At 55.4% G+C, this 23,251-nt stretch overlaps 1 protein-coding gene across 1 annotated transcript in view; it reads right to left on the bottom strand.

Moving 5' to 3' along the window:
- The window catches only part of TRPV4 (transient receptor potential cation channel subfamily V member 4), a 30,367-nt gene extending 7,440 nt beyond the window's left edge, over positions 1–22,927 (bottom strand). Inside the window, exons 1-9 of the mRNA XM_080821965.1 lie at positions 22,835–22,927; positions 12,284–12,700; positions 9,517–9,689; positions 5,339–5,491; positions 4,509–4,649; positions 3,663–3,961; positions 2,114–2,293; positions 716–874; positions 367–459 (exon numbers count right to left, since the gene is read on the bottom strand). Of these exons, the coding sequence (XP_080678091.1) occupies positions 367–459; positions 716–874; positions 2,114–2,293; positions 3,663–3,961; positions 4,509–4,649; positions 5,339–5,491; positions 9,517–9,689; positions 12,284–12,669 (1,584 nt within the window). The 5' untranslated portion in view covers positions 12,670–12,700; positions 22,835–22,927. The remainder of the gene's footprint in view (positions 1–366; positions 460–715; positions 875–2,113; positions 2,294–3,662; positions 3,962–4,508; positions 4,650–5,338; positions 5,492–9,516; positions 9,690–12,283; positions 12,701–22,834) is intronic.
- Positions 22,928–23,251: the final 324 nt, after the last annotated feature.

Raw genomic sequence — 23,251 nt, 5'->3', positions numbered from 1 at the left:
AGAATGTGGTACAGAGACAAGATAATGGGCTTTTCTTTTTTTTTTAAGATTTTATTTATTTGAGAAAGAATGTGAGGGGTGGGGGAGGGGCAGAGGGAGAGACAGACTCTCTGCTGAGCAGGGAGCTCGATGTGGGCTTGATCCCAGGACCCCAAGAACATGACATGAGCCGAAGGCAGACACTTAACTGACTGAGCCACCTAGGTGCCCCAAGCTAATGGGCTCTTTTCTGTTGGGGAAAGAGGAAAAAGCAGAGAAGGAGGGTATAGGCCTGGACGAGAAGATAGAAGAAGGGCATGGAAGGGGGGAAATGAAAGGAGGAAGGAGGATGGGCAGGGAAGGTGCCGCGAGGGGCCGGGCACTCACGTTGGTAAAGAAGAACAGCACCCCGGTGAAGAGTGTGACGATCTCGCCGGCCAGCCTCAGGTAGTCCACAGTGGTGCGGTACGGGTAAGGGGGCTGGGGGGCAGACGGCACACAAGTCCTCACCCAGCCCCTCTGACATTTGGCTGCTGATCCAGATGTTCCCCCAAGGCCCCCCAAACCCCTGGATCCTGTGGATCCTCTTCCCTCACTCTCTTCCCCACCTAGGTGCAGGGGGAGGGGGCACTTCTATCTCGGGCTCTCTCCAGTCCCTCCCACAGGGGACCCCCAAAGGAGGACCCAGCTGCACCCCAGCTTCGCCCCAGCTCCTGCCGGGCTCCCGGCCACTCACGGTGCCCTCCAGCGGCTGGTAGTAGGCGGTGAGGGTAAAGATCACCATGGCGCAGAGATAGGAGACCACGTTGATGTAGAAGGACACGGCACCAAACTTACGCCACTTGTCCCTCAGCAGCTCATTGATGGGTTCCACGGCCAGCATCTCGTGGCGGTTCTGTGGGAGACAAGGCAAGCGGGGGCCACGTGGGGTCCAGGCAGGCCGACTCTAACACACCCGTCCCCACCCTCGGCCCCAAGAGCACTCTCTTCTCCCTAAGCCACTCTTCTGTGACACTCAAGGATTCACGGGGAACAGGGTGGGGATTCCAAATCAACCCCACTGGGCTCTGCCCAGTTCTGCCACAGCTGACCTTTCCAGGCTATTCTGGACTCAGAGCTATTCTCAGAGAATAGCTGGAAAGCTATTCTCATGGTCCCCAAACTCCAACATGAGCATGGTAGGTCCCCAGCTCCTGGTGGCAAAATCACTTAGGTAGGCTTGTCAAAATATATAAATCTCTGGGCTGCAACCTCAGAAGGTCTGAGTCAGGAAACAGGATGGGAAATTTAGCCCCAGGATGATAGACACTTAACTCAGGGGTGACTCTTCTCCGTAGAGTGGGTGAGGGGAAGGCATCAATAATTGAGCCCCACACAATAGTTCTCCATACCGGTCCCCAGGCAGACAGTACCAATCCATCAAAGCTTGCACCAGAGATGCTACACTTCCCACCACCCCTAACCTCAATCAAATTCATCCCTAAGTTCAAAGATGGGGGAAGTGAGCTCCAGCAGGGGAAGGCATCTGTCCAAGCTCATGGAGCCGGGGAGGGAAGGGAGACCTACACCCCATCCCCAGCAGTTTCTGTCCCATTTGTATAGCGTCCTGTCCTATTAATGACATGAGTTCCCTCATCACCACAGATCTGTGCAACAATGCAGCCACAGAGATGCCATTGCAGTGTTATTCCTGGTAGTTAAAGGCAGAAACAAACCCAAATGACCAAGAATAGAGGAATGGTTAATTAGAATGTGGTACATTTACTCGCAGCAATGATATTGCAGAAGAATATTTAATGGTGCAGAACGATGTTCGTGAAATACTGCTAAGTGAAAAAAAGGAGCTTTCAAACCTTCATCTAATGGCTACTAATGATAACAGCTGACATATAATGTTTATTTGGTGCCAGACTGTTCTCAAAGGAACTCAGTTGGTCCTCCCAGCAACCCTAAGGGACACAAACTATCCTTATAGATAGATAAAGATAGAGGAAACTGGGACTCAGAGAGGCTGGGTCACTTGTCCTGAGTCACACAGCACATAAGTTACAGACCCCTCCCGGTGCCAGGGTCCTTTCTCTGCTCTCAGCCACCCTACCCTTCCCAAGGCTCTGTCCCCTGCCCTGGCGCTCACCTCGATCTTGCTGTTATATACCAGGATTTCCAGCACAGAGGCCTCTTCCCCACATGTGTCCAGGGAGGAGAGGTCATACAGTGAGGAATACACCGGCCCATATGCCCAGTCCTTGAACTTGCGAGACAGGTGTCTCGTATCCTCGTCTGTTACCTCCCGGCGGATGATATGCTGAAAGACCTACACCGGGGTGGGAGGGGGGCGGAAAGTGGGTCAGGGGGCGCCGGGGAGGGACACCAATACTCAGCCCCTCACATCCCAGGGACCCAGGGACCCATCACAGCCCATCTCATGGCACCTCCCAGAGAGCAGGATGCAGAGGGGAGGAAATATTTACAGAGCATGCCTCTTGTCCTTACTCTTATGGTCTTGGTTCCCTGATGACCAAACAGAGGCTCGGGGAAAAGAAGGGTGCTCCCTGAGGCCACACAAACATTCAGCTGACGCCAGACTGAACCGGGCCAGCCTTAAAAATCAGAATCAGAACGAATGTCTTGTTTATGTAATTAAAACAACAGCGAATCCATCTTATTGACATGTTAAATGATGCCACTATCTGTAGCTTACACGCAGGGGATACTGAGGAACAGAGAGGGGGGTGGGCATTGCCCAGAACCACACAGGTTAATGGTGCAAAAAGCCAAAATTTAAACTCAGGCTTTCTCCAGTACGTCAAGCCTCTTGTATGAACTGCAGTTTTTGTAGCCTTCACCATGTTTTTAATAGAACAAGAATAATTCCTGCCACTTACTAAGCACCCATCCCAGGGTCTTCATTAAAGAGCTTTCCGTGGATCACCCTCTCTAGTTGTCACGGGTGCTATTTTCGTCCCCATTTTATAGCCGAGGACACTGAAGCATGGGGCGGGGGGGGAGGGGAGATGCCCACGGTCACACACCGGGAAGTGGCTGAGCCAGGCTTTGGACACAGGTGCTCCTAACTCCAGAGCACTGCAGGCTTGGTTCTCAATCAGGGCAACGGTGCCTCCCAGGGGACAAGCTGGCACCGTCTGGAGTCTTCTGGGATTGTCACAGTGGTGGGGAGTGCCACTGGTACCTGGTGGTTCAAGGTCAAGGATATAGCTAATCACCCTACTCTGCACCAGACACATTGCACACTCCAGAACCAGCCTCTGATGTCATCAGTGTCCTGCGCTGTGAGGCCAGAGACGGAAAGAACCTGCACAGGGCTGTTCGACAGGTTAGGGGCTAAGCTTGACCCCAACAGTGGATTATAGGGGAGTCTCCAGGGGTGGAGCCATGGGACTTCGATTTCTATCAGTGGCTTGTCCTGGCTGGTGGGAGTGGGGCCTGATCATCCAGTGGCATGGGTTGAGGACAGAGGATCTGGGATGAAGCTGAGTAGTGTGGCCGGACAATAGGGAGTCACAGCAGGTTCTTGGGTAAGGACAATGGGGTCGGTATGATAGGAGGTGGGTGTGCACATCAATAATAACGAATACTAGCTGTCGCTCCTCCAGTGTGTGTGTGTGTAGAGGGACAAAAGTGGGGGGTGCTGGCTGGCTGTGCCCCCCACCCCCTGTACTCACCCCAATCTTGCCCGTCTTGGCCGCCATCATGAGGGGTGAGAGCCCATCATTGTTGAGCACGGCCTCCAAGTTGCTGTCAGGGAAGAGGCGGGCACACTTGAGCAGCAGCAGGTCATACATCTTGGTGACAAACTTGGTGTTCTCGCGGGTGTTGTCTGCGATGGCGACCAGTGCGTGCAGCACAGTGTTGCCGCGGGAGTCCTGCCGCCGCATGTCGGCCTTCTTGTGCGGGTTCTCCGTCAGGTAGTTGACAATGTGGGGTTGGTTGGTGCAGGCTGCCAGTGACAGGGGCAGCTCACCTGCAGGCCAGGGGGGGAGGTGGGGAAGGTCAGTGAAGGGGGGATACCAGGGTAGGGGAGCTCTGCCCACGGATCCTCAGGGAACAGAGCCGGGGACACTGGACATAGGCCTGACAGTTGGTGGCAAGGCGTTAGGCAGATGCACATTTCCGTGGGTGACATGCCGGAGATGGGGTGTGGCTCTGTGATGTGGAGGGACTTTGGCCCTGAACTTTTAATAGCGTGTGCCTTAAGCAGGGATGATGTGGTGGTGATGGGAGGTGTGGGCTCTGCAGTGGGAACCCTGGTCTCAGCTTTGATGGGACTAAAGGACGAGCATGATGCGGTGCTGTGTGCAGGGGCTGACCACCCATCATAGCCCCAGGGGCGCTCATGGACCCCACAGTACAGCTGGGGAAGCTGAGGCTCCAGGAGCCGGTGATGCTCTATTCCTCATAGTAAGACCCTGGGGACCAACACGACATGTGAGCAGGGCTCTGGGTGTCTGGGGAGGGACCGGGGCTGTGGACACCCCGTGTCCCCCCAGCCCTCGCCGCCCCCTCCTCACCGAAGTAGAAGTAGCCTCCCTCGTCCTTGGGCTGGAAGAAGCGGCCCCGGGCCTGGGCATGGACGTCGGCGCCTTGGGCCACCAGGAGCTCCACATAGTGTTTGCAGCGCCGCTCGATGGCAATGTGCAGGGCGGTCTGACCTGGGGGGGAGGGGTGTAGGACTGTTACCAGCTGGGGGCAAAGACCAGGCCAGGCTTGAGGGCGGGGGTGGGGGGCTGCAGAGTGTGGGCTGCAGTCCCAGGCCTTGGCCAGCTCCTCCCAAGGGCAGCAACGGACCTCTAGACGCTGCCTGGATGTGGGATCCCTGCCACGTGAAGGCCTATCGTGCATCGGGCAAGCGGAACGTAGACTCAGAGGAGAGCCCACGTGTCGGATCCCAAGTGTGGGGACTTGTCAAGACTCATGGGGGCTTCAACCCAGGATACCAAGGCATTGTGGTCCCACAGAATTTTGGACTGAAGTATAAAATTCACAGGCTTTGAATCTCCACAACTGGGAATCAGAAAGGTCAAGTCTGATTCATGGAATCTCAAAACTTAGACCCCGGGGAGCAGGGACTGGTGATCCCCTTACCCCTTAGTGTTGCTGGCCTATAGGACTACTATCATAGAGCCTTAGAGCACCTGGAGCCATGGCACCTCAGGTCCCAAAGCCAAGTTCACGGACTATTAGAACCAACAGAAGGGGGAGTCATTCAATGATCGGTTTCTGGACATGTGCTGGCACCCCGGCATAGACAAAAGCCCTTGGGGTGGCGTGGGTCAGATGAGCAAGGACAGCAACCCCCTCCACCACCATGCGTCACCCCTGCCCCAGTGCAGGGCCCCACCTCGGTAGTAGATGTCCCGGAACGGCGAGTTGATGAACTCTCGCATGTTGCCTGTTCGCTCAGCGATGTCCAGGAGCACAGGGATGGTGTCATTGCGGCCGTTGCTCAGATTCAGCAGGGCCTTGGGCAGGCAGGTCTTCCCCGTGGATGGCTCTGGGGGGACACACATACGGGATGAGGGGCATTCGGTTCAGGGAACTACTGGGCAGCAGGGGACAGGGCACTGGGGCCATGTCACACCTCCCCTCTGAGCCCATTCCCTACTGCCCCCATGGTGCTGAGAGGGGTCCAAAAAACCTGGAGGGGCAGTTCTGCAAAATGTGGGAAGCCACAGCCTCTTGAGATTGGGATATATGGAACCATAATTTGGAGGGAATTTTAAAAATCCAATAAATGGTGGGGAGTCCTGGGTTAAACAAAGCCAACCAATATTTACTTGTTACAGGACTTGTCAGAGCCTTTGATATGCCAATGACAAATGTGAAGCTCTAAACCCAGACATAGCAGGAAGCATCTGCCACCTACTTGAACAGAGGATCTTCTTCCCATGAAGTATTTACATCAATGCCACTAGAAGGGAGCAGATGGGGTACAGCAGTCCCCAAAGTGCAGACTGCCCGCCATAGTGGACATGAAATTATCTTAGGAGGGGTGGGAAAGGGCTTTGGGGGTCCCACAGATGACACTGAAGTCCCACTATGAGCTTGTTGTCAAACCTCTCTCATGAAGCCAGTGTCCGCATGATAGAAACAGGTCCTTAACACCGTCCACTGACACTGGTAATTTTCTTTCCCTTGGGTTGACTTTTATAGATACACGAGTTGACTTATATCTTAAAAGAACGAGTTAATGAGGGGCGGCTGGGTGGCTCAGTCGGTTGAGTGTCTGACACTCGGTTTGGGCTCAGGTCATGATGTCAGGGTCCTGAGGTCAAGCCCTTGCTCAGCAGGGAGTCTCCTTAAGATTCTCCCCCAACCCTCTTCCCCCCCTTCCCCTCCCACTCTCTAATAAATAAATACATCTTAAAAAGGAAGCAAGCAAGCAAATAAGCAAGCAAGTGTCAACGGGAAGAGAACTCCCTTAAGAACGCTGGGGCCTCAGGAACAGCTGAAGCAGAAATGGGATCAAGAATGGGAGACGCAGGTGTGAGCTGAGACCTTGGGGAGGCAGGCACTTTGGGGTTCAACTCCTGGCTTTACTCCCCATTCCTGTGTGACTCTTCCTCTGCCTCAGTTTCCCCTCTGGCTAAACAGGCCACAGAGGACATCGAAGAGCTACCAGATGTCGGTTGATGAGCCCAGTGCCGGGCAGGTAAAAGTCCTCAGTCAATACTCCATTACAGGGTGGCCTAGGAATTTCTCCCTAGATGCCAGAAGTCAGCGGGAAGAACAAGAAAGACTCACAGAGACCTGAGTTCCAGGCCCGGTGCCCCCAGGACTGAGGTCCCGTGGACGAGCCTCATTCCTGACAAGCTGCTTCCTGCTGGATCCCTGGTGCCCAGCCCAGAGTCACCAGGAGCTCTACCTTGAATTGAAGGAAAAGCGGACTCCAGTTCCTCATCTGCTTAAGTGGGGGGTGGGGGTGCCCCAAATGCTGGTCAAGGGCCCTGGCGAGTCTCTCCAGACACACTCACACTCAGCTGTAGCCTTGAGGAGTTGTCAGTCCATTTCCTAATTCAGGCAGCTTGCAACTCTCTGCGCTCCTTCCCAAAGCCAACTCCCAGCCCACCTATGTCCCCTCCTCAGAGGATGGGGTCGTGCTCGCTTCGGCAGCACATATACTCAGAGGATGGGGTCTCCCTCCAGCCACAAACCTTTGTGTCACCCTTGTCCTTGTCCTCTCTTCTCCCTCACATGCCCCTCAGCATGTCCTATTCAATCCCTCCACCACTCCCCATCTCCACTGCCACCACCTTGGCCCAAGACACCTGCCGGGTTTCCACTAGCCTCTCTGGCTTTCCTTCAATCCTCATAGCAGCTAGAGTGGCCACAGAAGAATATGCTATTGCAGTGAGTCACAGGGCCTTTGCACATGCTGTCCTGCAAGCCCTCCCTGGTCCTTCCTCCTTTTTTTAACTGGTTAACTGCAACTCATTCTGATTCAGCTTAAGTGTCACCTCTTCCAGGAAGCTCTCCCAGATTTTCCTGACTAGATCAATCTTCCAAGACAGCTGCTTGTTGGCACACATTACAGTTTATAACTGTTTTTATTTCCTTGACTGCTTGATGAATGTTGCTCTCCTCCAGGAAACTGCAAGCAACTTGAGGACAGCATTGTGTTCTGTCTCATTCAACATTGTTCGCCCTATGCCTACCACAGCACCTCATGAGCTGGTTACCACAGGTAACTCCAAACGACAGATAACCCAAAGTGGTTTGTGTGGGGTATGGAACCAGACCTTGAATTTGAGGTGAGGTGAGGCTCCCACACCTCCCAGACCCAGGCTGTAGCAGGGTGGGGGGCTGCTAGCCTGGGTCCTGGGATGAAATGCCAAGAGAGACACCTTCCCAGAACCAGGGAGGGACACGCAGTTCTGGGACTCGGCCACCAGGTGGCAAAGCGGCTGCTAGGGGAGAGGGCCCCTAAATGAATCCCAGATGGAAGGGTGTCAGACTTGGAAGGGTGGTGGTCAGACTACCCTGAGAATCAGATGAGCTCATGAGCCTCTGGCTAGAACAACATGCAGGGGTAGATCCAGGTTTTTCGGGGGCCTCAGACTTACATGATTTCGGGGTACTGTTTATGAAATCAAATATGCAATTATGAATTCAAAATTAGTTGTAGGGCCTTGGAAGGGGCAAGAACAAACTAGCCGCCCTATAGCTTACTTAGCCTCATAGGCCTCATGGTTAATCCCCCAATAACATGCACTGTTCTCTGCAGTTTCGGGGGACCCCCCACCTCTGCTCATGCACACAGATACACTCGCCTGGGGGCTCCTGGCCTAGGCAACAAGCTCCTGACTCGGTCGTAAACCCGGGAGCAGACGGAGCCTTGGGAGCCCAGCCAGGAGCTGTATGGTCTTGCTGGAGACACAGGGGTTTGCTCTCCCCCAAGCCTATCCCTCCTTGTGCTGACTGCTCTAGGGGGTTCTGCAGGGGCCGTTTGGCCAAGGGCTTAAACATAGTCACTGAGACCGTCCAAGGACAGGGAGGAGCCCCGACAGGCCACAACTCTAAGCTCATGCCGCCAAGAAGCCCCACCATCCGGCCGGGCACCATGAAGGACTATTTTTGATAAATCCAGGAATTCTCTTCTGGCAGTTGAGATGCTGCCCCATATTGCGTTGGTGTTCAAAGGATCTGGTTGGGAAAGATACATGCAAAAAATACACTGCTGGCTAGGTACCCCCAGCTCTGGCACTGAATTTAGCTGAAATACTTGAAGTCTCAGAAAATGGCCCCTCTGACCTTCCGGAAGTCTCGTCTGCCCCCAGCGGCAGACAGCAGACAGCCTTCTAGAGACAGGCTCTCCTCTGTAACAGGTGCCACGGTTCTCAACATCTTATGTTGATTTGTGGGGTCGTTTGGCCAGTTAATTATGGCTCCTAAACCTGGCACCCGGCGCACAGCAGGTGACTGAGTCAGGTCTGGGAGCTCAGAGGGCAACTTTGCCAATTTGCAGGGAAGACCAGGGCGGCAGAGGGAGCTGATCCCTGGAGGTGCAGGTTGGAGCCCAGACAAGGCTCAGGGGTGAGCTCTCTGGGCTGGGAGAAGTCCCGGGCAGTGGGGACTTGGGCTTTAGCCTAGGGAGGGGAGCCCCGAGAGTTGGTTGGGGTGGGGCAGAGCCCGCGAGCAGAAGCGGGAATACTCTGCCAGGACTAGGCTATTATTATTCCTCAGTTGACAGATGGGGAAATTGGGGCTCAGGGAGGCCATACATCCCTGAAATGATGGAGGTGGGATTTGAACCTGTGTGAGTAAAGTCTGCTTACCTACAACACTGACCTTTCCCTAAATTAAGGCTGAAAGAATGAATGAATGAATAATGGTAGCAAAAGCCCAAAAGAGTTAAGTAATATGGCAAAGGACACACAGGACTAGACTCCCTCTCCAGTGCTGTTCATGCCAATGCAGGCCAGCAACACAGGAGAAGATGCTGAGAGGAAAGGGGGCCCCCATGCCAGGCCTCCCTCATCCCCTGGCTGGCCTGCCCACAACCCCACCTGGGTGGCTCACCCCGGAACTCCTCGTCAGTCAGCCGCTTCTTGTGGGTCAGCAAGAAGGGAAGCAGCCCATCCAGGTCAGAAGTGGAGCCCCGGGACACGATGTCGAAGAGGATTGGCCGGTTGAAGACTTTAAGGATGGGGGGTGGCTGTGGTGCAGGAGCTTTGGGACTCTGCGGCTGCTTCCTGGAGGTGGGGGAAGGCAGGGTGATGGAAGGGCTCATCCCCCTCCCACCCCACCATCTCTGGCCTGAGGGGCCCAGGGGTTGTGGCGGGGAGGTGGAGGGAGCTGGAGCCCTAAGAAGGGACTGGAATAGAGGGGAGGGACAGCTGGGGAAACAAAGGAATATCTTATCCCAACAAACTCTACCTAGTACCTACTGTGTGTTGGGTAGAAACAGACAAAAAGAAACATAAGCCTGCCTATGCATCCGTCCACCCACTCACCTATCCATCCATCCACCAACCAGCCACACATCTACCACTGGCCCATCCACCCATGCTCCCATCCATCTGTCTGTCCATCTACCCACCCATCCACCCATCCATCCATCTGTCCATCCATCCACCCGACTGTCCATCCATCCATCTGTCTGTCCATCCACCTGACTGTCCATCCATCCATCTGTCCACCTACACATCCATCCACCCACCTATCCACCCATCTATCTACCATCCATCCATCCATCCACCCATCCACCTGTCCATCTGTCCATTCATCCACCCATCCACCCCACCCACCCACCCTTCCACTCTTCTATCGGTCAGTTACTGAGTACTTAATAAGCCAGAGACCAAGAAAGAGAAACCAGTAAGAAAAGAAAGGAAGAACTCTGGACTAAAAGATAAAGCAACTCATTCATTGATTCCGCCATTCACTCACTGGTTTACTCACTCAACAAACATTTGAGACGAATGAGGCCGTGCACACAGGTGCCAGGTTCAAGGCCCCCTGCACAGCAGGACACAGCACATGTTAGCGGACACTGAGGCTATTATCTGGCACCCACTGTGTGTCCCAGAGCCTGTGGGGGAGGGAGGAGGTTGGAGAGAAATGCCAAGCTACAGAGGCAGGTGGAGAAAGGGCACAACCTGCAGGGGCTGGGACTGGCGAGCGGAGAGACAAAGTAGATGACCGGAGATATTCCCCTGGTCATTGGACAAACACCACTTGGACACCTACTGCGTGCTAGGTTTTAAGAGACAAAAGCTGGGAGCAGCGCTAGCCCGGGGGCCCCAGGAAGGGCAAGAATCCTCTCTGTTGTGTCCCCACCCACCCAGCGCCGGCGCACGTGGGGCACAGGAAGAACCTATCCAAACGATCGAACAGAGGGTAGAGCAGAGAAAGACAGAAACAGAGACGGCGGGGGAGCTGAGGAGAGAGGAGGAGAGCCGAGGGGTAACAGTGACAGCAGCAGGTCGGCAGGGGGGATACTGAGTCAGGAGGGGCTATAGGGGCAGAGAGAACCGGTAGCAGGCCAGGGGACGTGGACAGTTGCTCTCCTTCCTTCCTGGGCACCGGGCCACACACTCCCCACCAGGGGCAGGGCCCCGCACAGGGGAAGAGGTGCTCTCCTAAGATCGGGGCATAGACTGGAAGAGCACCTGGACAGCCCCCATTTTATCTGCTCCTGAATTGTGAGCTTGGAACCAAAAAATGAAATGAAAAGAACGCCCTCACCCCGACACCTCTTAGGTGGTATTCGGGGTCTCTGAAGACCTCAGCCCCAGTCCTTGCACAGCCCTCCTGTGAGCTATTGGCCCTGACTGTCTGGGGTAGGGTTTCAGTGAGGGCTTGAAGAAGGGCTTCTGAGGATGAGGAAAGGGAGACATGGAGCCCACCAGCTTCCAACAGGGCCTAAAAGGGATGGGGACCCTGGGGTGCTTTGCTGTCCTCTGAGCAGAGGTGAAACACACTGTCCAGTAGCATGTAGATGACCACAAGGCCTCATTCCTTGGGCACACCTACGCCCTCCAGCCTCGGGTCCTGGTACATGCATGTAGCTCCACTGGAACACCTTCCTCACCCCGTATGGCCACTCCTTCTCATCCCTTAGTATTGGGTTAAAATACTGACTCCTCCAAGAAACCCTCCTGGACTACCTTTCCTGGATTAGTTCCTCTCTCTGCCTCAGCACCTCTCCCAACCCAAACTGTATGTTCACGTGCCTATTTACTTACTTATTACCTGGCTCGCCCTCCAAAATGAAGGTGCCAGTGAAGGCTGCTCAGGCTCTAATCTCCGTTGGAGCAGGATCTGGTGTGGCTCACCCCTAGAGCCAAAGGGCCAGCCGCACTGCCTGGCACGTGGGCTTCGGGGTGGGTGCTTGAGAAATACGCACTACATGAATCACTGACTCAGTGAATAAAGAAAGGGGACAGTTCCTGACTGAGCAAGGGCTTCGTCCAAGGGCATAAATGAGTCTGTGACTGGCAAGGGGGACTGGCGGGGATCGGGCAACAACGGGCCATCTCCCGACTTCAAGATTGTCCTCTAGATACACAAAGAGGCCTGAGGGGGTTTGTTACGGGTTCTGGTGGGTGGGTGGCTGGAGCGATCGCGGGTAGAGGGGTATGGACAGATGGACTGGATGAGTGGATGAGCAGGTGGAAAGACGAGTAACTGGAGAAATGAATGGGTAGACGGTTGGATGATAGCTGAACAGACAAGTATATGGAAAAGTGGACAGGTGAGTGAACAAGTAGGCGAATGGATGGGCAGATGGGTGGATGGACTTGACACAGAGGAAACCCTTGGCCAGGTGGCCCGCGATACTCACTCGATGACCTTCCTCCTCCACCGTTTGTTGTCACTGGGGTGGTGACGATAGGTGCCATAGTCAAAGAGCGAGTCCATGGGTGCCTTCTTGGGTCCCGGCACCACTGAGGACTCATACAGGGTGGACTCCAGGAGGTCAATGGGGTTGGGCACCCCCTTGCGGAAGGCACCCTGAAACTTCATGCGTAAGTTCGGTCGTGCATCCCCGGGGGTGGCGGGGCGGCCGGGGTCAGCTGGGGAGGGGGAGGGGGAGCCATCCTCGCCCTCAAACAGGTTGGCCAGAGAAGACAGGGGGAAGGCCTCACCGCCAGGGGTGCCGCTCTCATCCGCGGGGCTCTCAGCCACCTCCCCAGGCCCACTGTGGGGGCCTTCGCTGGGATCTGCCATGCCGACCCACGACCCGTCTGCACTGCTCGGCCTGCAAGGCAACAGGAGGAGAGTCAGGTGGAGACCGGCCAGTGGTGGGGGCTCCAGGAAGCCCCCTCCCATGTGGGCAAACAGCACTGCTGCCAGCTGCTTCAAAGCCACCGTTGTAATGACAGGGGTGCAGGGTGACCACTCCCAGATGTGGTTGGCTGCCGGCCCCAGGCGAGGGCTGCAACAGGAGCCTCTTTTAGGGACCTAGAAATGCAAATGTGCCTCAGGTCCAACTACCCTGGGCATTAGGGGGAGGAAGAAGGGCCTCAGAGTCACCCCTGGGACCCCAAGCCTGCGGCCTGGGGCTTTACTCTTGCCCAACCTGGCGGGATTCAGAGCCCCACAGAGCAGGTTCAAATCTGGGCACCACACTCAGCAACTGCGTGGCATTGGGCAAGTTGATTTCACGGCCTCAGTTTTCTCACCTGTAAAATGGGGGCATCCAAGCAGAGAGCATGCATTCCCATGGTCAGGCACTAACTCGAACATAACCATTAAATGCATGCTCCAGGCCCAGCAGGTGCTCAGAAAACACAAGTGTGAACCCACTGCGTAAGCCAGGGCTCCTCTGTCTCTCCTAGCGCCCATTCTCATGACTCCCCTTTTGCAGAACAGGTAACTGAGTTCCCTAGACTATAGGTGACTTACTACAGTGCAAAACCCTGGCTCCTCTGGGCCAAATGCCTGTCCCTTCCCTCCCCTGTTGGTCTGGCTAACTCCTACCCAACTGTGATCCCAGCTCAATTGTCCCTTCCTCTGGGAAGCCCTCCCGGACCATCTGTCCATGGGACTAGTTCATTCCCGGGCCATGAGCACCAGGAGGCAGGGAATGCCTCTGTCTTGTTCACTCCTGCGTCCCAGCACCTAGAAGGGGGCCAAGTGGACAGAGGTGTGATGTGTTCCCATTTCTCAAATGGAGAAACTGGAGCTTTAAGAGGGGGCGTCACCCAGCTGCTAGGGAGAAGAGTTGGACTTGCACCCAGGTCTCCCTAGCTCTGGGCCCGACGGTGAACCAGGAGCAAGGACGGGGAGGTGAAAGGCCCCGCGGGCTGGCTGGCAGGCCGCTGCCCTCTGCGGCACACTGCTGGGCAGGCAGTGCTGGGCACTGAGGGCGAGTTTCCTGGAACTTGCGCCATCCCACCCCGGCTGCAGGGAGATGTCTGAAAAGCTCTCTTTTCTATGTCTTCCTCTCCCTGCCCGACACATGAGCAGGGAAGCAAATAAACACCGCTTCCCGCCTTGTTTGTTTTGTGACTGCTTGAGGGGAGGCTAAGGCCAGAGAGGCAGGGGCACCACCAGAGGCCTCTCTTGGTGGATACAGAGGAACTTACAGAGGGTCCCCTCTCCTGCTGGGTACTGGCCCTTTTCTGGGCACCAGTGGGGAGGGAGAGCCTGGACTCTGGAGTTACTCAGTCCTAGGTTCTAGGTTCAGCTGCTATTGACAAGCAGTGTGACCTTGGGAAAGTCACTTCAGCTCCCTGAACCTCAGTTTCCTCCCCTTTAAAATGGGTGCAGGGGCGCCTGGGTGGCTCAGTCGGTGAAGCAGCCGACTCTTGATTTTGGCTCAGGATGTGATCTCAGGGTCATGAGATCAAGCCTCATGTTGGGCTCTGTGCTCAGAGGGCAGTCTGCTTGTCCCTCTCCCTTCCCCTTCTGCCCCTCCCCTCACTCTCTGTCTCTCTCTAAAAACAAATTAATAAAATCTTTAAATAAAATAAAATGGGAATAAAGGCAGCAGCTTTTCATAGCCTTGTGGGAAGAATTCAGTGAGGTCAGGCATTTTCCGTGCCAACCCTGGGAATAAATCAGGGGCTTTCGATGAGTCTAATCAAAGGAGGAAGGAAGGGTTAGGAGCACAGGTGCTGAAATCAGACACACAGGGTTCCTGTCTTGGCCCTGGACTCCAGCAACTGTGTGATCTTGGACAAATCACTTCCTGTTTCTGGGTCTCTGTTTCTCTCCTTATAAAACCTGGGTGACCCCACATCCTTCTAGAGATCTCGGGAGGTGTCAGATGGCTTTGTTCCACAAGAATGAGGAGCATGTTAGGCAGGGACAGGAATCCACTGGGGTGCAGGCATGGGGGGGTAGGTTGTACTTCTAGGGGCATAGCTCTGCCCACCTCCCTGGGGACCTGCCGGGAGGGGAGGGAAGGCACTGAGGCACGTTCCTCTGCTGTCAACACCCTCCCAATTACCATACCCCTTTCCCCACTGGAGCTAGTGGGGAAATCTCCCACTTCAGAGCGCTCCCAACCCCCCATCATGCCTGCACTCCATCTCCTAAGGAACCCCAACCCAGCCAGTATCCACGGTTTTGGAGGGCTCCACGATGAGGGGTCTAAATTCAGCCAAACCCAGGCTCAAATCTCCTCTTGGCCACTCGCTCCTTGCTCACTCCTTGCTCCTTGCATGTGGGATCATTATTAGGGTTTAATTATGATAAGATCATAATTATGACAACGCACAGGGGAAACCCCGCTGCCCGGACTGATCTAGCCCAAGACATCAGCAGTGCTGAGGTCGGGGAACCTCGCCCTGGAGGGAGGTATGGCTCTCATCCCCATTTTACAGATGAGGATGCTGAGGGTCAGCGAGGCTGAGTGACTTGCCCAGGGCCACACAGCAGGTTAGTGGCAGAGCCCAGATCCAAATCTGAGCATTTGGCTGCCAAGCTTGGGCTACCCTAAGCCCTGGGTTGACTGGGTCCTTCATGGCCACCAGGCACCACGTCAACCACTGATGGTATCTTGTTCAAGCTGCACAAACGCTGGGAGCTAAGGATGATCCCCGCCAGCCCATGCTGGTCTCTCTGAGCCTCAGTTTCCCTACCTGTCAAATGAGGGTGGTGGCAACAGCCTCTGTCCCTCAGGGCTGCCGTGACATAAGGCCGATCACAGGCCTCTTGGGCTCCTAATGAAGCACTGGCGAATGCTTCCATTGCCATCATCACCGTTGTGTGTGATATACGGCATGTTAACCTGCCCTCCTCACCCCCCTCCCCACGCACAGGCACATGCAGAACTGTAGCCTGCTCCCCCCCCAAACCCCGTGCCAGCCCATGAAAGCCTGGCCAACAAAGCTGGGCCCTGGCTCCCATTTCACAGCTAAGGGCACTGAGGCCCCCAGAGGCCACCCAGGAGCAAATGGCCATGAAGAAGTCTTTTCGATCCTAAGCCTGGGCTCCTTCCACACGGCCCACACCGGTGTACACGCCAGGGAGCACATGTACATGCATATGCACACGTGTGCATACACACACACAAGCCCGCTCTGCTGCTCTCTCACCATTCTACCCCCAAACGCTACCCTGTCCTTTGTGGTCAGGAAAAGAGTTCCCTCCCTGTTCTAATTTGCCCTGTAGGCTGCTATTACACGTTCCAAACCCATGCCAGGCTTCGGACGGAAGGGGGTGTGGGCAGGGAAGAAAGGCAGAGAGTCCCCGTGGGCCTCATCAGGGCGGGAACGTCATGTCTGCTTCTCCGTGTCTTTCCCCGAGCGATGTGCACACACGTGTGCATGTGCCCATGGTGAGCCCCTGGGGGCTGCCCCTCTCAGAAGGCCTGCACAGCAGGCAGCTCCCAGCTGGCACCAGGGCCACCAGAGGCCCAGCAGAGGATGGGTATGCCTGAGTGGGAACCTCCCCACTCGCTGAGCGTCACTGAAACCAATTTCACGTGTTGTTTTAAGCATTGAGCTTTGCTTCCGAACATAAAAACCAGATTGTGGTCCATGCAGAGGGTGGCCAGACAGGACGAATGGAGGGGGATTGGAATCTCAGGGCCCAAGGAACAGGATTAGAAACCACTCCTCTATTCATTTACTCGCCAAATGATTCCTGGAACCTACCAGAGGACACGGAGAAAAACCCGGCCCATCTGGGGCTGATCTTCCAGTGGGGGACAGATTAAATGGCTGAACAAAGCAAGGAGCAGTCATGTCCAGTGGTGTTCAGAGCGGTATAGACCAGAGGGACTCAGGAGTGACTGGGTTAAGGCCTGCAGAGGTCCTGAGCAGGGTGAGGAGACATAGTACTGACCCAGGGTCCCCAAGACTCCCTCTGCCCTGACAGAGGCTCTGGGCTTTCCAGGAAAACAGCCAAAAGACACGCATTGTGCTCTGACGGACCTGGGGACTCAGTTGGGGCAACTAAACCCACTCTCTCCCCCGGGGGTCCCCTGGGAAGGAACTAGTGGGGTGTGGAAAGAGTGTGCATTTTGATCAGACAGATCAGGGGGTTGGCTCCCCCACCCACCGCTCTTGAGCTGCGTGACCTTGAGCAAGTGACTTAGCCTCTCTGTGCCTTGCCTTCCTCCCCTGTCCATGGGGATCTTAACTGGGTCGTTGTGCGAACTGTACAAGTCGAGTCAAGCCCCTGGCACAGAGGAAGCCCTCAGTAAACAGTGAACCATAAGCCTAAGTGAAAGGCAGGTCCCTTCTCTCTGAGAATCTCAGGTCCAATAGGGGGTTGAGGTCTCCTGCGCCTTTCGCCTGCCCCCTCCTCATGCAGCGGGTGGAAGAAGGGGCCCATCCTCACCATCGCCTGTAGCTTTGCCTGATCTCATGGAAACTCTGGCACGTATTTGTCAAATCCCATCCTCCTGATTCCATGACCCAGGAAAGCTGCTTAAATCTGGTGGCAAGTTTGGGCGTGCAAAGCTGCTCTACCCCAGGGGGAAGAATTCCAGGGAGCTAGTTCCTCTCTGATCTCTCCCTTCTGGGATCAATTCACCCTGATGGGCACCTGTTGAGTGCCACCTGTTTGCAAAGCACTCAGGGAAGCATAAAAGAATGGAACCTCACTAAAGAGTCTTGGGGGGAGAACATGGCTTTTCCCCCTCCAGATCTTTGCCAGGGCTGTCCCCACTTCCTCCTCCTGGCTGGGGCCCCTTGCTTGGGTCCCCTCTTCACAGACATCTCCTGTGAAAAGCCTCTCTGACCTCCAGTCTCAACCAGCTCCCTTGTTCATTCATAGAGCACTCAATACGTGCCTCCCTTTATAGCCCCTGTGTGATTAAACTTGTACATTGACTTGTATTACGCCTTTAGTCACCTTCTCTCTTCTCTGGAGTGTCAGCTCCATGGGGGAGGGACTACTGTGTACCTGTTGTCTCCCCAGCTCTCTGCACCATGCTGAAGGCAGAATGGGGTATCTATAAATATTTGTCACCTTGAACCGTAAGGCAGGAGCCCTCTGAAGTCCCCAGAGGGTGCAGGCATGGGAAAGCAGCGTTACTCCCCCGATGGGGACACAGACAGGGATGTGTCTGGGGGCAGGGATGGGCTGCAAGGAGGGGAGGTCAGGACTGGGGCCTGACAGCTGGAATGGGGGCAGCAGGGTCTAATGAGAAAGTGCAGGGGGCACTGGGCCAAAGAAGGCAAACGAAGAAAAAATGGGTGAGTGGGTGGGGGATGCATAGGTGGGTGGGAAGCAGGTAGACCTCGGGGGAGGTTTGGGGCTCCCAAACGGACCCAGGGCACTTCCTCCTCCCTCCATCTTGGGGCTCTGTGCCCAATCTGTGGGGCCTCCACTTCCTGCGGTCCCCTGAAATAAATAAGACTGCAAGCACCTGTCATTCCCGGTCAGTCTTGGAGGGGCGGTGTGGGTGAGGAAGGGGTTAGGAAAACGGGGATCCCGCAGAGACAACACCAACTCTGTCCAACTGCCCCCCTGACCTTCCCAGTAAGGAAACTGAGGCTGAGAGAGGCAGGGTCACTCCAACAGTGTTGGCCAGCTCCCGAGGGGGAGGACCAGGAGTCACACCTATGTGGTCCCCAGGATCTGTGCCTCCAATGGACACCTGACAAGGACTGGGGACTCCAGAAGGGAAGGGTGGAAGCAGGGGTTGGAGGAAGGGGTGCTGGATGGCTGGTGGGGACCACAGGCCCCCGAGGCAGATGGCCAGCTCACCAGCTGTGTGGCCCTGGGCAAGTCCCCTGGCCTTCCTGTGCCTCAGTTTCCCCATTTCTACGAGGTGATGGTCAGAGCACCTACTCCGGGGACTGTTGTGGGCTTAAATGAGATAAATGTATAAAATACTCAGCCCAAGACCTGGGGGAGAATGCACGCTCCGTAAAGATTGGCTGTTGTTAACATCGTTGGTACTACTATAGTATTATTATTATTACTATTACTATTATTATCATTATTATTAATTCTTGTCAGAGGGCAGAAGAACAAAGAGACGGAGGACCAAGGAAGGTATGCCTGCCCAGGAGGGCGGAGTGGCTGGGCCCAGAGCCTGGGACCACAGCCACCTCGGAGCGGCCACGGCTGGGAGCAGCGGGCTGGGAGCTCAGCCCCTTGGCCAGGCGACGCCTGCTGCCTGCCAGGCTGCTTGAGGCTCCCTGGCTCCCTGCGGGCGGCAGCGGCGGGGGGCATCCCGCCATGCCAGGCACCTTCCCCAGCCAGCCTGTGTTTACCTAGCAGGTCTCGGCCCAGCCCGCTTCCTGTTTGCTGCACAGTGGCTGCCTGTCCGGGGCAGACAGAGCCCCAGTGTCCTATCATCCCCCTCACACCCAGGAGAGTGCCCCCTCAAGCTCACACCACCCAGGCGGGGCACTCACCCAGGGTGAGTCACCAGGCCCCACAGAGGGCAAGGCTGGTGTGGCCACTGCAGGCCCTCATTGGGACATCATGCAGGTCCTTGGCTGGAGGGGCTCTGACCATGTGCACAGACACCACTGTGAGCTTTCTCGGGGGGCCATTCACTTCCGAGGGCCCCGTGCCCTGGGAAGGAGCCCCCAGGAGGTAGTACCGCTCGGTGCTTTCAAGAGCATGTACCGTGCAACCCAGAAGGCCACACGCTGTGGGATTTCATTTAAAGAAATGTCCAGAATGGGCAAATGCATGGAAACAGACAGCTGATTCGTGGTTCCAAGGGCTGGGAGGGAGCATGGGGATGGTGACTGCTATGGGTCCGGAGTTCCTTTTTGGGGGTATGAAAATGCACTGGAACCAGAGAGTGGGAATGTCTGTCCAACGCTGAACACAGTAAAAAACAAAACAAACAAAACCCGAAAAAACAAACAAATAAAAAATACCTACTGAATTGTACACTTTGAAAGGGTGAATGGTAGGGTATGTGAATTACATCTTGATATCCCTGCTTGGCTCGGTGACCTTAGGCAAGTGGCTTCCTTGCCCTGATCCTCAGTTTCCTCGGCACAACATGGGAATGTCCTGAGTACTGTAAAGTGTCCAGCACGGGGTCTAACCCAAAGCAGAGGCCCTCCCTGTCCCAGGAGGCTCTGCCTCCTTCTGTGTCCTCACCTCCTCCCATCAGAGCACAGCTACAGGATTCCACCCAATGTTCAGCCCAGGAGGTGGGAGCCCTCGAGAGCTCAGGACTCCCTTCTCTCTGGCCCAGCCCCTCTCCCAGAGGACAGTCAAGCCCCAGAAACTCCCAGAGGGGATTTTCTAGCCTCAGGAACGGCTTGACCCGTTTTCTATTTCCCACCTGCTACTCTCAGGCTGGGTGGCCCTGAGCAAGTACCTTCTCTCTAGGCCTCAGTCTACTCATCTATAAAATGGGGGGAATATACACCTCTATCCGTATCTGCTTTAGAATTTCTTGTTGTACCATACAGTCAAGCTTTAAATTAAAAAATAAAAGGACAGCTCCTGCCCCAAAGGGCTGGTACAGGGATTGAGTGAGATTATTCAAGAGTTTGGGACTGTTCCTGGTGCCTAATAAGTGCTCAACAAGTAGTATTTGTTTTGGGGGGGGATTGTGAACATGCCCTCTGTTCACAGCTGGAGAAATGAGGCCCAGAGAGGGCATGGCAGACTGGGCTCTGGGACCCAGACTTCCTGGCTCCAAGGCCAGGGCCGGTGACGATGCTTGGAGACCTTACCTTCCAAAAGAGTTTTCTCACCCCACATGTCCTTCTCTCGCCATCTCGGGGAGGCTGTCAGGACGGGCATGACCCCATTTCCCAGCTGGGAGGCTGAGTCCCAGAGGGGACAGGACCCCACCGACCCACATGGGCATCCCTAACCTCATGCCCACATGCAAGCAGCCCGAGGTTAACCAAGTCAGAGGAGTGAGCAGATCCCCAGGGAGCAAATGGGCCCATCAGGAGCCCAGGAAGGAAGCCAAAGCAGCAGAAAAAACAGCTTGAGATCCTCTCTCTGCCCCAGCCCACCCCTCCACCAGCCTATGCCAACAGCAGGCTGTGTCTCTGAGTAACTGCTCAAAATTGTGGCTGAGGCTCATGCCTGAAATCCCACCATTAGCAGGGTCTGCCCTCATCGGAACATTCCACACGTCCCCTTCTCTCTGTCCTAACCCAAGTAATGAATCCAGAAGTCAGATATTATCGTCTCCATTCTCAGATGGATAAACTAAGTCCTGGGGGAACAGAGGTGGGCGGCTAGCCACCCAACACTTCCCCCGCACCGAGCACCTTTGCATTCGCCCCTCATCTGAGATAGGCATTGTCATCATCCTCATGTCACGTGAGAGCCAACTGAGGCTTGGAGAGATGAGGGACCCAGCCGAGGTCACAATGCAATGAGAAGGGAATGTGGCTAGGGTTCCAACCATCGGCTTAGAAACCCGTGTCAGTTCACCATTTCGGGGTCTCCGAAGCCCTCTCTCCAGGGCCACCCTCTTCTAAACACCACCCCGCCGTAGCTCAGCAGGCAGCTAGTGCAGTGGGAAGGAGCTGGGGTGCTGCAGACAGACACACTTGGAGTTTGAATCTCGGCTCTGCTGCCTTGTAGCTGTGGGATCCCCAACAGGTCACATCAGCTCTCTGAGCCTCCGTTTCCTTGTCTCTAATAGGAAGCTAAGCACAGCACCCACCCCTGGGTCACTTGGTCATTGTGGGCATCAGAGCCTCATACAGTGCAGCCCTGAGGACTGCATGGGGCATGACGGGAGCTCTTCTGTTCCTGTCCCTGCTGAGTGCCCAGGGCCTAGAACACAGCCTGGCACTTAGTAGCTGCTCAAGATAGACTTGCTGAATGAATGAATGAACTCACAGACACAAATGAACCTTTTTGCCCAATGAACCAGCTCACTGGCCAACTTCCTTCCTCTCTCCCAACCTTCAACAGCTCATTTATTGTGCAACTACTGTGTGCTGGGCTCTCTGACCTGTGAGACCCACATCCCGCCAGGAAGGCGACAGTGAACATGAACCCATTTTGCAGAAGAGGAAATTGAGGCTCAAGGAGACCAGGACACTCGCCCAAGCCCACTTGGTCTCCGAGCCAAGTAGGGGCTTTCTGCTGATGCCCCTGCCTTGTTGAGATATCTGTCTGTTCAATCATTCCTTCCTTCATTCACTCTGTCTACCGGTACTCCTGAGCTCCTTACCTTTGCAAGGGGAGACAGGAGGGTCCAGTGGGTCCCCCTGGCCTGAGGTCAACTGGCCCCTTGCCCAGTGGGGTCTCCCCTGAGCCTGTGGGGCCCACTCGGGGCATGCGGTGGAAGTCTGCCCCCCCATCACACACACATGAGGAGCTGTCCCAGAGGTGGTCAGGCCTCCCGGTCATCTGGGTGGAACCCAGGCCACTCCACCCTCAGGGAAAAACAGGCACCCGGGAGACTGAGGAGCCCTTTGTGCAGGTGGGAGTCAGGAAGGGCGGCAGGCAGGGCGGGCAGCCGTTACTCACTACCCAAAGAAAAATAAGAGTATGCCCATTTGGTCAATGACTTGCCTGTCTGCCCCCCCAGTTACACCCTCCTCCTTCTGCCACCTTTCCTATCCTCTGATCTCATCAGGAGCAGACCCAAGAGCATTTATGGAGAGCTTCCTATGGCCCTGGTGTGGTGTTTGGCCCTCCCTCGCCAATGAAGAAACTTGCTCAGAGAGGCGGGGGTGACCTACTTGGGGTCACACAGCCAGCTGTGGCCAGGGGCTCGGGACAGAAAGGGGAAGCCAATGATCAGGAAGGGGCTCTGCGGCAAGAAGGAAGTCGGAGTCATAGTGAAAGTAGGGGGCTGGCCTCTCTTCCTCATTCCTGTTCAGCCAGAGTGTCAGGACCCAAGGGAAACCCAGGCAAAGGGAGTCCAGGCTGGGGCAAGAACAGCGGCCAGAATTACCCAAATCCCCCTCCAGCAGACAGAGCTCAGACCTCCAGCAAATCCCAGGCTGAAATCCCAGGAAGAGAGAGTTTAAGCTACCTTCCAAGATCACACAGCAGCAAGTGGCAGAACTGGACCAAGGTGGGTCAGACTCCAAAGTAGAAGCTCTTCAGGGACCCAAAGGGAACAGAGTCACTCAGATCCGGCTTCCAGATCCAGCTCTGCCAGGAGCCCTGAGTAAATTGCTTCGCCCTCGGAGACTCAGTTTCCCCAGCCATAAAATGAGATCCGGCCTTCCTGCCTCTGCCCACCTGCAGTGGGGGCCAGGCTGTGACATCACCGAGATGAGCATCATGTGACAGACACTGGCTATCCACTAAATGACTAGCTAAGTATGAAACATTGACTGCTCCTGGCACTCAGTCAAGGCCTGTAAATATCTCACAGCTGAAAAGGCATCGTCCTTTGTCCAAATGCAAGTCTAGCTTTGCCCCTGCTCCCTTCCGCCTGCCTGCC

Source organism: Martes martes (genome assembly GCF_963455335.1).
Source record: "Martes martes genome assembly, chromosome: 13".
In the NCBI taxonomy this organism is placed as follows: domain Eukaryota; kingdom Metazoa; phylum Chordata; class Mammalia; order Carnivora; family Mustelidae; genus Martes; species Martes martes.
Note: the sequence above shows the minus strand (reverse complement) of the source record. Positions and strands in the feature narration are given on the sequence as shown.